This window comes from Lepisma saccharinum, chromosome 21 (genome assembly GCF_977018435.1).
Source record: "Lepisma saccharinum chromosome 21, izLepSacc3.1, whole genome shotgun sequence".
Lineage (NCBI taxonomy): Eukaryota > Metazoa > Arthropoda > Insecta > Zygentoma > Lepismatidae > Lepisma > Lepisma saccharinum.
Window position 1 is genome coordinate 3,450,726 of NC_139249.1, and position 15,689 is coordinate 3,466,414.

Genomic DNA, 15,689 nt, shown 5'->3' on the forward strand with positions numbered 1-15,689 from the left:
TTCTTTTTAACCCGAACCGCGCGCGAAGTAAGGAGACGTTGTCTGGCCATCTTGAGCCGACTCACTGCAGCATTCCGGCTAATCGCCACCAAGTCTTCGAGTTGTTATTTTATTTCCATTCAGTAAACATATTTACTTCATGCAGTTTGTTATAATAGAATTGAAATTACTTAAATTTAATAATTGACAATTATTTCCAATGCTGCTGTTGTGAGCAACATTAGTACTGTCGCAAATACACGTTGTTTTCGTTTACATTACTGTCGACATTAATACTGAAATGAAGATCACCTTTCAGTTTCCAACGTACACATAAATTCATAGACACCATATTAACCTTTGAAAGGCTTTCCAACACGTGAGAAAATATGGGACTTCAAGATAGAAATATGGCATGCCTTGCTTGAGTCATTCACGTCTTATCAGTTCACGTGGGCCATAACTAATTTGTTTGTTTGGGTTGCAACTTGAATTTAACCCATATGCCAGGTTCCCCTTACTTGAGTGAGAGATCTACTTTGGTCTGTTGAGACTTTTTCCCTCTCCCGAAAAAGTGTTTTCAGTTGTGTGAGCTCTCAGTGATTTTTACTTTTTTAAGTGATTTTAAGTGAAGTGTCATATTCGTGCATTACACTCGCGTGTGTAGTGATCGCAATGGATCATAGTAAAAAGGGTAACTGTAACGTTCACAGTATAATATTAATAATTACATATAATTATCATTATATATACAAAATATGTAACACCTTCATTGTGAAGGAAGGTCATCATTTCCCGGCGACATGAGCTAGCGCTGTATTGGCAACACTGTGCGGTTTCTCCATAAGCGCCGTTGTGTCTTCTGAACGTGAAAACGACTCTAGAGCTCTCGCCTTTGGTGCGAGCGTTCCCGGGCTCGATTTTCGGTGGAAGTTTCACAATTCCGGTGTTGATCCAGGATCGTGAGGACAAATGAGGATTCTTGAAAGCGACGATAGCAGACTCCGGGCTCGAAAACCAGAAACCAGCGGTGATGGGACACTATGCGCTGGTCACGCATCATGCAACGAAAAGTCATAGTTAGCCTTACCCGCAACACGTCGTTTACATCACAGGGTCTATTACTTTTAGCAGGGCCTAATTTTTTCCTTCTTGCTTTAGCTGTGTACTGTCCAGCTCGAACATTTCACGATGTCATCAAATACGCCTACGGCGATCTGAATGTAATCCCAATCTATTGCCTACAAGGTTTTAATGTATTTGCAATTGCTTTGATCCCATTCCGAACGTTGTTGATTTCTTCTCCAGTTGTTCAACTTCATTCTTTCTACACGACGGCATGTTATTTTATCGACATGAGATCTTGCCCATCAACTATAAGATGTTTCGTAAATGTCTACCATTACAGACAAGAATTCCGTCGCTAAATGGTCTATTCTGGTGATGTCTCCAGTGTTGCCAAGTATTAATAAACAAAATCGACTAGAAGTTCCCAAGCCGAACAACCTAACTATTCGGCTGTCTAGTGTCATCTGGTAAGCAAATTTTGAAACTAATGGGAAAAAGATAATAAAGTCTGTTTTGGGATACAGGCTGATTCAGAAGTAATGTGCAGTCAGATGCGTTTCGTGAACGCATGTGGTGCATGCTGCGCATGCGTCAATTGTGGGAAAAAGGACAGCTTGTTCTTCGACGACATTCATGAGCATTTCTACATTCTAATTTATTCATATAGGAGAAGTATTTATTTTACACGAGAGCTCTGAACTAAGCTTATATTACATTTCTTGAATCTGAAGTGACGCATGCATCAATTGTGGGGAAAAAAATATTACTTTCTTTCACTTCAGATACAAGAAATGTAATATAAGCTTAGTTGAGCGCTCTCGTGTAAAATAAATACTTCTCCTATATGAAGAAATTAGAATGTAGAAATGCTCATGAATGTCGTCGCAGAGCAAGCTGTCCTTTTTCCCACAATTGACGCATGCGCAGCACGCACCGCATGCGTTCACGAGACGCCTCTGTGTGCAGTATTCCGCGAGTTGAGAAACTTACCGAGATATTGGTATGTATAGTTGGTAGATGTAGTTTCCTAGCCGCACGTAAGATGGCAGCAAGCGATTTCCCCACATGCTGAATTGGATGGTGACCACTATCAGCCGCAGAAGATGTTCAGAATGTGCAGACGGCGTGGACCGTGTCACGTCACTGACCCTTGGCGTCACATGTATCTACGTACACCATGATAGTGCAGCGTACGACATGGTGATCCATCTCAATCGAATGTGTCTCAAGCGGTGAATCGGTCGTTGAAATTGCATTCTCTGGCCACCACGGTCGCCCGATCTGACGCTCTTGGATTTCTGTTTTACATTGGATGAGGCATGGGTGTAGAACCCATACATTTTCAGCAACACGCACAGGAGTTTCGAAACTAGGTGCATTTTTTAAGGCAAGGTGAGTTGTTAAACGTACAGCAGATCCGATACTTCATCTAAAATTTCCAGGAAACAATTTATCCATTCACACAAAAAAAAAATACAATGTTTCCTGTCTCATTTTGTACACATTCTTGGTTTATTCGTATGGAGTGTCGACGATTGATTTTGTCTTCTCTTCTATACAAATATACACCACGAAGAAGAACCCTATGTTTAGAGACATATCTCTACGGTTAGCAACACTTACTGTACCCACTAGAAATGTCCATACTAGAGAGTTATTGACACCTGCTGAATAGGACTACCACTCTTTATAGCCACTTGTATGGTTCAGGCAGCGATAACTAGATTGTCATTGTTGCCAGGTGATAAAAATACGTTTTCACCTACTGCATTGGCTTCTATCGGTTCTCGTAAGGCCTCTAACCAACATCACTATTTTAGATCGCATGGCAGCACGTTGGCTTGTTCAGGTAAATATATTGGACCAAATTTATATGCTTGTATCTGGTCATTTTAGTTTGTATATTTGTCCCATTATGCACAACCTTATACTTGTGACCTCATATAAATGTTAGCCACGTAAAGAGTGAACGGTAGAGTTATCATTCGTTAAAAACAAGAGTAATGGCTTTTTCTGTCATAAAAATATTCTTCAACTGTAGAACTACTGGAGTCTTTTAATCATTTTTACTTTTGTTTTTCATATTTTGTATTATTTGAAACTTAAATACGTGTATTGAAAACAAAACAAAATAATGATGTCCAAGAAGAGACACAGTTTGACTGACATGCGGAGGAGGCCGGACATCTGGGTTCGATCTCGGAGAGGGGGACATTTTTCTGACAATTTCTCTGCCCAGAGCGGCTGTGTGGCTTGACTAGCCTCTAATCCAAGGGTGTCCAAACTATTTTCGAGGGAAGGCTAGTTGCTATTAGTATAATTGGTCTCGGTATATTATGATATATATGTATACAAGGTTATGCCCTCAAATAAATATGTGGCCCACGGGTCGTAGTTTGGGCAACCTCGCTCTAATTAATGCCCCTTCACCCCCAAGGGTTACCTCCAGATATTTATTAAGAGGCTGGGTAAACTCCACTGCCTTTCTTTGCAGGGTAATGGGTGGAAAATTCCCACCTGGGATCACAAGTTATCAAAATATGCAATATAGCATATTTTGTTGATTTTCGCATGAAATTGCTCCCAAGACATGGACAAATTGTCCATAGGCGTGCGTAGATCCTCTGATTAGGGGGGACAAAAGCATTGATGAAAGTTTAATCGGAGAAAGAAATATCTAATTTCTTCTCTGTTTCATTGATGGTTACGGAACAGGGGCGTATATGTAGCGTTTGGACTCGCCGAAAATCACTGCTTTACCGAACTTCCGTGGCACTAACGTTCTTTGTCCACCCCTTTATTTCCCCTCTCTGTGGTTCAGAGACTATTTTATGTGTAAACATACAGTGACGGCGATTATGGGAGCGTGGGGGCAATTGCCCCCATACTTTTTTTATTCCCGCACTATGGCCTCTAAATGCTAAGCCTTGTCTTAAAAAAAAAGTAAACTGTCCTTGGTACCCAATTGCTGCTATTGATTTCCTATGAATGGGCAAGTTATTCTGCAAACACATAGAGGTAACAGAACTAACAAATAAAGTGTGTGGGAGTGCTAATAACAAGAAATTTGCTAGAGAACGAAGTTGGATAGTTCAGTTTCATTGGAAATAATGCACCTTTACTTATTCTTTTTTAATTTAGATTTTTTTATATTGTTTAATAACGCTGATAAGATTCCTCTACACTAAATTTATAACTGAAAGTATTAAGGGGGGCAACTGCCCCCTCGTGTGCGCACGCCTATGAAATTGTCTATTCTTCATTCACGATCCACCCCTGCCGTCATCACGTAAGATGAGGGCAGACCACGACCTTGATCTTATGGGGGATAGTGTCAAAAATATACACACATTATTGCATTTACACTTGCATTCACATACACGTACCCACAGAGATACTACTGCGCTCACATGTCAGGTGCCGACATGTAAGACACATTAGGAGAGATCATACTAGGTAAGGACAAGGCCTTTGCCTCCCTTCCAAATTCTTCAACAGAAGCAGATAAAACACACAGACACATACACCAGGAGAGTATATTATAGTTTGCCTTCCAATCCCGAAGCCGACAGAGTACAGTACATAAAAAAATCGATTAGAAAATGTGCTTGAAATTGTTCGTTTCGAAAGAAGATAATGGTGCTTTACTTCAGGGGTTGGCAACTTAATTTCTTAGGAGAAGAAATAATTAACAATAATATGACTCTTCTTGATTACTAATAAAGTTATAATATTATATTTAATGTTTTGGCAAACTTAATTTCGTGGGAGTTAGTAATGTCGAAATCTGTTTGAGGCAAAAAAAGGTAAGTATTTAAAAAATATATTAACAATATGCGGAGAGCCCTTAAGACATAAAAAATAACACTGTCTGTCTGGATAATGCACATATTCAAATATTTTGGATAATTCGGATATCATAATATTCTATATTCCGGTATTGGAAATCCAGATGGAAAAGTATCCGGTATCCTGATAAATTTTTAGCTTGTTGACAAATCGAATGCAAAGAAACAAGGCTTCTGCAACAGTTGAGGAAATGCATTGCGTAAAACAGAACCTGTTTTCCCTCTGTTGATTATCTGGAACTAGACTAGGTTCTTCTCTTCGGCTCATTGTGTTGAACAATCTGAGAAGGTCATGGTGTTTGAATACCTTACGTTAATCGCAAAATTCACATAACGTCTGCTGGATGCACCCACAATATGTGCAATTTAATTGGAGCTTTGTTTACCTTTTCCTGTAATCGCACACTTAAGTACCAACTTGTTTTATCACTTTCCTTCAGTGGCGACTCATGGCTCTTTTTAGGTGTAGGAAGTCATGATAAACAGACCGAGGGAAGACTGAAATTGCATTCAGGCACACGTATCACTTGTACTATCCATTGCATTTAGCTGCAACACTGCACCCACTTTTGAGTGGACCAAGCTGATTGGATCGACCACAGATAAACGTATTACGAATAATACGTTTATATGTGGTTCGACGTTTCTGGAATACTCCCAGCCTGTCTTCGTGTTTTGCCAATCCTACCTGTGATAAGAATATTGCTTCAACTTTCAAATTATGCTAAATGCAACTAATTATGTAGTTTTAAGTTCAATTTATGCAGCTATTTTGGTGTTGTGAACTTGGTTTATCCATTATTTACTATGGTTAAGCAACATGTGAGAATTTCGCCCATCAAATCAATTACAATGGTTCAGCCAACCAATTAAATGGATTCAGAATAGTGCTTGAAAAAGTTGGACAAAATTCGACGATTTTGAAGGCGGACCTCCAACTTTCTACTGATTTCCTTTCATAAAGTGTTCACTTGCTAAATCGGGGAGGATAAAGAAAAGATGAAAAGAAGAGCTTGTAACGAGATGTGATTGTAAACGCTAGTCCTTTGGTGGGCATACTTTCTTTTGTTTGAAACAAGTCCGTTTAAGAAGTACAAATAAGATATAACTTTAAAACGTACGTTCCCTCAGAGTATCTTCCATTGAATTAGATTTATCCGCCTCCCAAGGACGAGCGTGTAGAGATTATGCTAGATTTTACCCTTATGCCAAACACAAGGTGCTAGGTCATCACCTACTAACTCTAAGATGGTCTTGGCTAGGTGCCAACGAAGTTCAAATTATGAGGAAACTCTCGATGCTTCCTCGCTGGCCATTTTACCGCGATCCCGCTGTAGGTGGAAGATCGAGGTTCCTCAGCAGCAGGCAAGCCTGTCTTTTTTGACGGCAGTTGGAGATAGGAGCAAGCGAGTGATATTATAGCAAACCTAGTCAAATGTATGTACGTACAGTACATTGCACTCATAATTTTATAACGCGCTTTAACCTCCTAAAAACTAGAGAACTGGAAATAAGTATAAATGAACTGTAGGAAGTTCCTCACTTCATACATGGAGGAATCGCCCCTGCTTTCCTTCTAAAAGCGTCCTGTACTGTATCCTAAAATAAATTGTGCTGGTAACGTTATCAGTAGAGCACGGATTTGTGTGTAATTACATATTCTATCCTTTCTATATACATGCATTGAACAGGAAAATGTCAACGAATTATATAACTGACATGATTTTCCATTCGTTTTATGTAACATATTTTTACATATTTGCCAGGATATTACATATTTTACATATTTGTTAATTTGCTTTATATAAAACAACATATTTCGGTAATTTTTTTCCTATCTAGATCCTTTCTCCTACATTTTCAATCTCTGAAATATGATGATGAAAATTTGTAGCTCATGTGACGTCATATTTTCTAATCAATGAGATGTATAGTGCTTACGATCACCTAAAATTGACTGCCAAGTCGAAAAACAGGCTGAAGACCAAAAAAAAGATACTCGAACTGTTATTTATCGAAAGATGCTGGAGTTCTGCCCCCCCTTTTTCTGGTTGAATATTTTCGTTTCGCTTTTAGGTTTAGGCAAAGGACCTAGGATTTGCCGTCGGTGGACAAGAAAACTACTTTCCTGTAGGTAGCGAGTTACACAGTACAAAAAGGACAAAAAAAAATTAATTTGTTCTTTTTGTAGATGCTCTTTTTTTCACAAATTGTTTCGAAAGTTACAAAGAGCTCTCTTTGTCTCAATGCAGTCGGAAATTTGACAACTGCGCCGAATTTGAAAGATGCAAGTGTTCAAAAACGCTCCGCTGCTTAGAGTAGGTGGAGTGGCTCAAACGTAAACAATCTGATAATAGAGCCTGCGGTTTATTGCTGACATGCATTGCTCTCATGCATTGTCTACTTGTTGCTGTGTTTTTTGAGTTTATAAATTTGACAGAATTTTAATTTGAACAACTTATGTCCCTAAAATGATGTTGAATATGTTCAAATAAAATAAATATCTAGCAGAATTCTTGAAATTGCTTGGGTACTCGAATTATTATTAATATTACATATTCTTTGATACTACATATTTAGCTACATATCCTTTTGATAATACATATTTAAGTACATATTTTATCTATTACTGCTACATATTTTGTACCTTGATATTACATAGAAATCCGGGGTCTAGTTATCAGCATGGGCGTAACATAGGTCATAATTTGAGGGTGGGAACAGAATCGAACTTTCCATCCCGTAAAAATAGCGTCCAGGATTATGTGCTCAATAACTGTTACATTTGTGAAATCTTAAATATTACTCTTTATTACCCTGCTCCTCAAGTACTTTAAATTTTAATAATACCGATTTTATTGGAGGCAAGCGTCCACCTTGCCCCCGCCAAGTTATGCCTATGGTTATCAGAAAAGAGCAGGACGGTGGAAGGAGGGAGCAAGGCCATTTTGAAAGGAGGGGAATCATGCTTATAACATTCCATACATATTTGACAAAAATGCAGATTTACAGAAATTCGCTAGCACTTCTCGGATAGCGTTAAGAGTAGGAAATTCTGTCAACCGCCTCATTTCGTATCTAACAGTGTAAATTATGGTCGTATACGTGGGTATGTATGTAATGACTGTGGTTAAACTTACAGCAACGAAATGTTGGTACAGTGTAATAGTTATTATTCAATTGTTACTATTATTCTTAAAAAAACGATTTTAAGTTAAAACCAATGAAATTTTCTCTCCAAAATTTTTGCACACAAATAGGCCTACATTAATTATATTAACCAATACAATTTTGTTTTTAGATTTAACTTCACTAGCGTTAAGCATTTTTTAAAAAAAAAAACATTTTGTGTTTGTGTGTGTATGCTTGTGATATTAATATAACTTTCAAAGTATTTTCAACCAATGTAGTGTTTTGACCAATTTTGAGATATTTGTTTATTTGATCACACGATTAGTTCAAAAGTGTTCAGACAGAGTTTCTTAACCTTCCCAAAGATTTATCATCCACGTTGGGAGGAGATGATAGTGTTTTAGCAAATGTCTTTAGCATTTTGAGAAGAGCGGGCTTTTTACACAATTTCTGAAGAAGTTCTTAGACTTTCCTTATACCTTTCTTAATGTGTTGTGTTTATCCTGAGCAGGTCCCTTTACACATAGGTGTAACTTGGCGGGGGCAAGGCGGGCCATTTCGTTAAAATTTACAAGTTAGGGAACCTGAGGAGGAAAGTAATAAAGAGCAATATTTGTGATTTCACAAACGTCACAGTTATTTAGGAAATAATCCTGGACTCTAATATTATGAGATGGATAACTTTTCGAATATCTTCTCCCAAAGTTAAGACCTAGGCTTGATTCTGGCCCCTCAAAATTAGGCCCTAAGTTATGCGCATGAGCTTACAAGTTGCACTTTTAATCTATCTCAGGGACCTCTTTACACCCGTTTTAGATAAGGGGATGTTTCCTCCAGGATGCGAAATCATTAAAAACTAGTGTGGGAGAAAGTTCTTCATCTACAAACCCCCTGCCCCACAAACATATGTGTAAATTATACGATACATATTTGTAATGTTATTAAAAGTAAAAATAAATTACTCAATTAAAAATATATTATCATTATTACTATTATTATTAATTACATAAAGGAAATTAATTTGTAACTTTTATACATATCAGATATTGCAAAGCAGCTAATTAATTCCTTTATTATAACTGGTTAAAGAAGTTAATAAATTATGAAATAGTTCAAGCGGTTTTATTATGTGTAAGTTTTTGTTTAGTTTTTGCTTTATGTTAATATAAATCAATTAGATTTGATAGTTACTTTTTTTTGCATTCTTGTTTTAATTTTATTGTGCGTATTGATGTAGATTTGTTAATGATCTCTTGAGAGAGAATGCATTCAATACTCACAACTAGACTAATTTGTGTGTATTTTCGATATTATTCTTAGTAAAGTATATTTGAAATTAAATGTAATTGCTTATCTTTTGTTTGTTATAACAAAAACTCTCCCCCCCCCGGAAATTTTTGAGGCCAAGATTGTTGGTTGGAGGTGGGGGTTCTCTCACCCCACAGGATTTCGCACCCTGGTTTCCTCGTATACTTAGAAGGATGTACAGTGGGATCCATGAGTATTACCGTACAAATTGTCCATGACTATTCTAATTAATTTTATCTCTTACATTCTGTGTGTTTTTAAACGATGAGTTTTTATGTATGCTGGTGCAGAAGTTGTCAACAGCTTGTTTTTGATTTTTCTTTTAATTCTTGAAGCTCTTATTGAATCAAATAAAGTGCACGCACATGGTGATGGACAATTTGCACGGTAATACTCATGGATCCCACTGTACAATGGCCACAATGGCACACGAAAATTTTAATCATCCAATCAATGAGAGCGGTTTGGACTCGTTAAACCCTACCCTTGTATACAACCATGGTGTAAATGTTATCTCGCCTTTACGAATCTAAACAACTACTTTTCGATTTTGCTGTAGAGAACTTGTTTGGGGGATCACAAACTTTTCCTCTCCTTATTGATATCACAATGATTTAGTGTCAAAGTACGCTTTTTGAGAGCCATGGGTCACGGTCATATTGTTTTGTTTCTTAGATTATGACCTAATTGTTCAATTGCTACCGCGACCTAGTTGCCATGAATGCCATTTGCAAAGGCGATCAAGAAACATGCTCCTAGGTTCAAGAATATTACTGAAAGAGGGCCAACTAAGTGAAGTGATGCATTAACAAGGATTTCTGATTGCAAAAGTTTTATTGGATTCATCTAGCAAATGCATTTCCAGGAACCTTATCACTACCCAGTGGCGGATCCAGAAGTTACAGTTGGGAGGGGCGAATTTCAGTCGGGTATCTCATCTCACCACACCGAAAAATCAATTTTAATCTTTCTTCCCATCTGCCTGCGAACTGAAGCCATTGCTGTACTTCTCCCTCCATTCGTAAACTTGCATTGTTTTATGTAAACAATATATGCAGTACTGTGAACAGGAACCAAGCTGACTTCCATGTTCTGAAACTTAGAGTATTGTTTTCCAAAATTGAGGTCCAGGGCTGGAAAGAAAATGGTTATTATTGTCGTTATCATACTTTCTCCCATTGTCACAAACTGAACCATCGGGTGTGAGGAGTAACGTGAATGGTTTCACTCAAAGGGTCTCGGGTTCTATTCCTTTTCAGGTATACGAGAAGAACCTCCCTAGAAATAATGTGTAAAAATTTTCTTGCACTTCTTGAACCGTTTCACTAACCATTTTCATCCTTTATGCCAATTTAGTTTCCTTCAAAATATCAACTTTCTTTCTATTGTTTCAAGTATGTTTACGGCAGTTGGGGGGCATCCATCTTTACTTATTCTAAAACAATGAATTGTTGGCACCTTTTAACAATGGATTTTCACACTTATCCAAATGTATACTCCTTCCGAATCTCAACTTTCTGCATTGTTTGAAGTATGTTGAAACCAGTTTGGGAGCATCCATCTTTACTTGTCGAAAATCCATTGTTGAAAGGTGCCAACAATGGTCGACCAAGCCTCATTGTTGGAGAATAAGTAAAAATGGATGCCCCCAAACTGCCGTAAACGTGGATGAAACAGTGCAGAAAGTTGAGATTAGGAAGTTCAATAAATTTGGTTAAAGTGTAAAAATCCATTGTTATAAGGTGCCAATAATGGAGGAGTAAGATTCATTGTTGGAGAACAAGTAAAGATGGATGCTCCCAAACTGATTTCAACATACTTCAAACAATGCAGAATGTTGAGATTCGGAAGGTAATAAATTTGGATAAAGTGTGAAAATCCATTGTTCAAAGGTGCCAACATTGTTTTAGAATAAGTAAAGATGGATGCCCCTAAACTGTCGTAAACATACTTGAAACAATAGAAAGAAAGTTCATATTTTGAAGGAAACTAAACAAAGGAAAACTAAACAATAGCGGAAGGGAACAAAGGCCATCAATCTTAACAATTTAATCAACTAACTGCTTTCTTTGTTGATTTCTTAATCATTACCTTCATTGTAAGAGTAAGTAAAATATAAGAAAATGTTAAAATTACGTATACAGTATGTACAATTTTCAAAATAATTACAAAAAAAAATAAAACATACTGCTTGAAAGAAAATATTAGATTTTATCACTAGGGGGCGATTCTTTTTTTGCCGCTGAGTGTATTTCACAGTGATTCGGATCCAAATTTAAACTATAAACGGCCGTTTCGATTGGCCTATCATGAGCATAAAGTCTTTTATACCAAACCTTAAAAAAATATTCTTGAGCCTGTTAAGTTTGCTGATAAAAACATAACATTTCAGTCTTCAAAAATATATCATCAAGTTTGCAGTTGAGAGGATCGATTGCCTCTATCAAGTCCCCATGGATCCGGGCCTGCTACATGCGTAACCCCTTGGATATTGCGTCACTGAATGCATCTTTTGTTCAATGGGAATTATGAATGTGTTTGAAATTCTTCATAAGTTGTAGTTCTTATTTAATTTCACCTTGAGTCAGTAGTGCACCCAGAATTTTATTTCGGAGGGACCTGGATTTGTAAAGATTGCTATTACATAGCTTCGCTCTAAGAGAAGGGGATGATACGCTTTAAAATATTTCGTAAGTAACATCTTGAAGGTTTTCCCCAAGCTCTTTACTGCTTTCATTTGAAAAAAATAATTTTCTCAATTTCTGTAGGGGCTGTAGTCTCATCAGCTCCCTCCCTTCGTACGCCAATACCTTGAGTCGAGTTTCGAGTGGAAGAGGATAATCAGTATCCCTTCTCTCTTAATTCCCATTCTGTCACTCATTGTTGTATTACTGAATGCACGATCGTGAAGTTATAGAACTTTTTCTGGGGATATTAAACGACATAACCACCTCCGTGCACAATGAGCTACAACGTCAGGGTTCCCTGGTTCGAATTCCAGCCTGGGCATGGATGGTCCTCGTGGGATGGTCTTTGTGAGTGTTCCTTTCTCAATTTCATCATATCATCGCTCATCCTCATAGTTGCGATTAGCCAAAAGTAGCAGAAAAGCGGCGATAAAAACAAAAATCAAAGTAACCCTCTCCTATTCAAATTGCGTCAGCCTTCTTTGTGATACTGACCAATTAGCTATGAGAAAGGTTAGGTATATAGTTATATATATACTTATATAAAGAACAAATCGATTATCACAGCATGAATGCAAGTGTTTTCTTTCCTTACATGTAACATGGAACAAATACATTTGAAAATGAAGAGGCTGTTGGTTGGTTGAGTTGAGTTTTAAGTCCACTTTATGCACAAAAGGCATAATATTATTATTCTCCTTGAGTAAGTCCTCAATTTGATATTCTGTATGATAGTTCTGTTACAATTGTCCTGAAACAACTAAATCAGAAGTTGTTGCGCATATCTATTAACTCATAATTTTTGTACACTCCTGTTTAGATAAAGTGGCACATACTTCAACTGTTCAGCCTGATAAAGAATGCCACTTTATATGTGAACAGGATTGTACAGTGGGATCCACTAGAATTGCTCGGCAAATTGTTCATGACTATTTTCATTAATTTTTCACTTACATCCTATGTGTTTGTAAGCGATGGAGTTTTATGTATGCTGGTGCAGAAGTTGTCAACAGCTTGTTTTGAGTTTTCTTTTAATTGTTGAAGCTCTTATTGGGTCAAATGAAGTGCACGAACATGGTGACGTACAATTTGCACGGTAATACTCATAGACTGTACAACTTGACATTCAGAATATTCCCTCAGTGCTAAGCCTGATTGTATATCTTAGTTTTAACGCAAACACTTCTTTTTATTACTCGGAATGGAAAATAATAATTAGTGCGTACATTCAACAAGGCAAAGGGCATTGAAATTTGACCCCAACTGTCCAGATATGGAAAGTTTTTCTCTTTGTTGTCGGCGCCACATTGGACACTAAGATTGTCCTTTTCCTTGTTGTTGCTGACAATCGCTATCACGAGTGTGCTGTTTGCGGCCATCGAGGTGGAAGGGGAAAGGAAGAAGATTCGTGGGCTACACTTTATGGATAACAAACGTCCCTCAAACTGATTCGCGTGTTCGAATATTTTAAGACTCAAATCTGGATGCATCAAGTGCAAATTATCGCCCCGCGTCGTCACGTCATCGCGAGATTTAGCTGCGAGGGAGTACATTCGAATCGTCACTTTAGCCTTAGCAGTCATGGGGAAGAAAGCAGTTCCCGGTTTGCTTGTGCAGGTAAGAGATATGCGCGCCTCCAAGCGGAGGGTTCCAAACTGCCTTTGGCCACATCTCATAATACACATTCTCATCAGCTGCCTTGCAGACATTACTGAGCAACACTGGAACATATAAATTAGGTAAATCTGATGCGTTCTCAAACAAAAGGAATTTAGAACAATGGCGAAGCGTGATCGGAATACTTGAGTGTCGAGGGAAAGTACACATTCCCTCCACAACTTTCTACTATGAAAAGTTATTTCATACGTTTTTCACTTTAGATTTATTATCTGATGATATTATTGAGTAGCGATTTCTGGCATAAATTGAGGTATCGATGCCTAGTCCGAGATTCGAACTTGGATCAACCCAATCAGAATACACTACTGCGTTTTGATTTTTATTATTATCATTGGCGTAGCATGGGCATTTCGGGTGGGAACGCCAAGTCCGAAGGAAGGGTCGGCCCTTTTTTGCTTAATAATTTACTTATGGGATTAGTCGCCACAGGTATTGTTTATTTCCCTGAAGTCAGCTGGGTTTTCAATAAAGCATCATCATCCATGCATGCTTTAGCTAGAAAATGAGATGCCTCACTATGCAACAAATGTTTTGAACTCTGGTGTTTTATACTTTTCGGCATGACCCAAATCATTATAAAACCTACCTGAATCACAAGCACCTCGCACAACAGTAGACGTCATTGTTGTGGATGATCCAACTACTGATTTATTTGGTTTATTTTACTTCGCTTTTCTACCACTTTTGGTTAATCGCGAATATGAATATGAGTGATGATATTGATGAAGGGACACTGACAAAGAACACCCGTGCTCACGCCGGGATTCGAATCAGGGGCCTGTCGCCTTGGCGCGCTGTGCAAAACACTCTGACACGGTGGTGGGCGGATGATCCAACTATCGTACACTCTACTAACGTAACAGTGCCGAGTAGTAATTCAAACCACTGTTTATTACGTCTTGAGAATGCTGATAAACATTTTAAAATAATTTTGTCCAGAGACCATTCGATGTTAAGAGTTTTCAAATCAATGCTAAACATTTCCATTGACACAATATTAAGCAGTTACATAATAACGAAAAAATAATAACCCGCAAAACTATTATTATTATTCTTTTTTATTAACTTCTACCACAAGGACTTCACCAACTTATTTGACAAAAACTGTGTTGATCTTTTAGTTTTTAATGCACATCGCTGTTCGTGCGATAAATTATACAATGCAGTGGCCATTAAGAAGTGCTATATTTCAGTTTGGTAAAGTTACGTCAGTCAATATTGCGTATTGTAGCAACACATAGCACGAGAGCCACGAGCGCGAAGAACCGGGAAGAAATTCTACCGCTATCGTCTGCTTCAGAAGGCAGGAAGGGTCACGTGAACCAATCACGTAGGCCTCGGCTCCATACGCGGGCGTACGAGAGAGCATTTGGTCGCGTGCTTTAGAGATCCAAGCTTTCCCTCCAGCAAGGCAGCAAGGAATATAGGGTTCTGTACGCCGAACCAGCTCGGCGTCCGGCCAGGAAAGGCATTGAAAAAAATGCTAGAACGAGTGTTGTTAGTGGAGCGTTGCAAGCGGATCGCGAGAAATAGCTATTATAATGCCATGAAGGTCAGACATATATGAAATTAGTCAAGATTTACTTTATATTGACAGTATTTACGCATTTTTGAAATTTATAATCGGGGAACGCCGGGCGTACGGGCGTACTATAACGCTAAGCCACTGATTATTATTATAATTGTTTTCGTCCAATCGCGAAGGTAAGGATGAAAATGAATGAAGATATAAACACAACCCAGGATTATATACTAGATCACTGGTATCGTACCGCACCCTGTGCCTGCGTGGCTCAGTGGTTAATACATCGCGCTACGACGCCAGGGGTTCTGGATTCGAATCCCAGCTAGGACATGGATGTTTGTGAACCGAAAATATAGTAAAAATTGATACATGTGAAAGTTGAGAAAAAGTGTGAATGACGGGGATACTACCGCATAGGGGTACTTTTTTAAAAAGAAAAAAGTGTGTAGCACATCGCGCTAT

The 15,689-nt window shown here is 38.1% G+C and overlaps 1 protein-coding gene across 3 annotated transcripts in view; it reads left to right on the forward strand.

The window, feature by feature from the left end:
- Positions 1–15,689, forward strand: part of LOC146003960 (facilitated trehalose transporter Tret1-like) — a 105,636-nt gene that overhangs the window by 48,001 nt on the left and 41,946 nt on the right. The window contains exon 1 of one of the 3 annotated variants that reach the window (XM_083142482.1): positions 2,818–2,896. The exons of 1 other annotated variant lie outside the window; for it this stretch is intronic. In XM_083142482.1, coding sequence (XP_082998608.1) covers positions 2,873–2,896 — 24 coding nt within the window. In that variant the 5' untranslated portion in view covers positions 2,818–2,872. Of the gene's footprint in view, positions 1–2,817; positions 2,897–13,506; positions 13,640–15,689 lie in introns of those variants that run through there. One more of the 3 variants, XM_083142481.1, reaches the window with a different exon arrangement.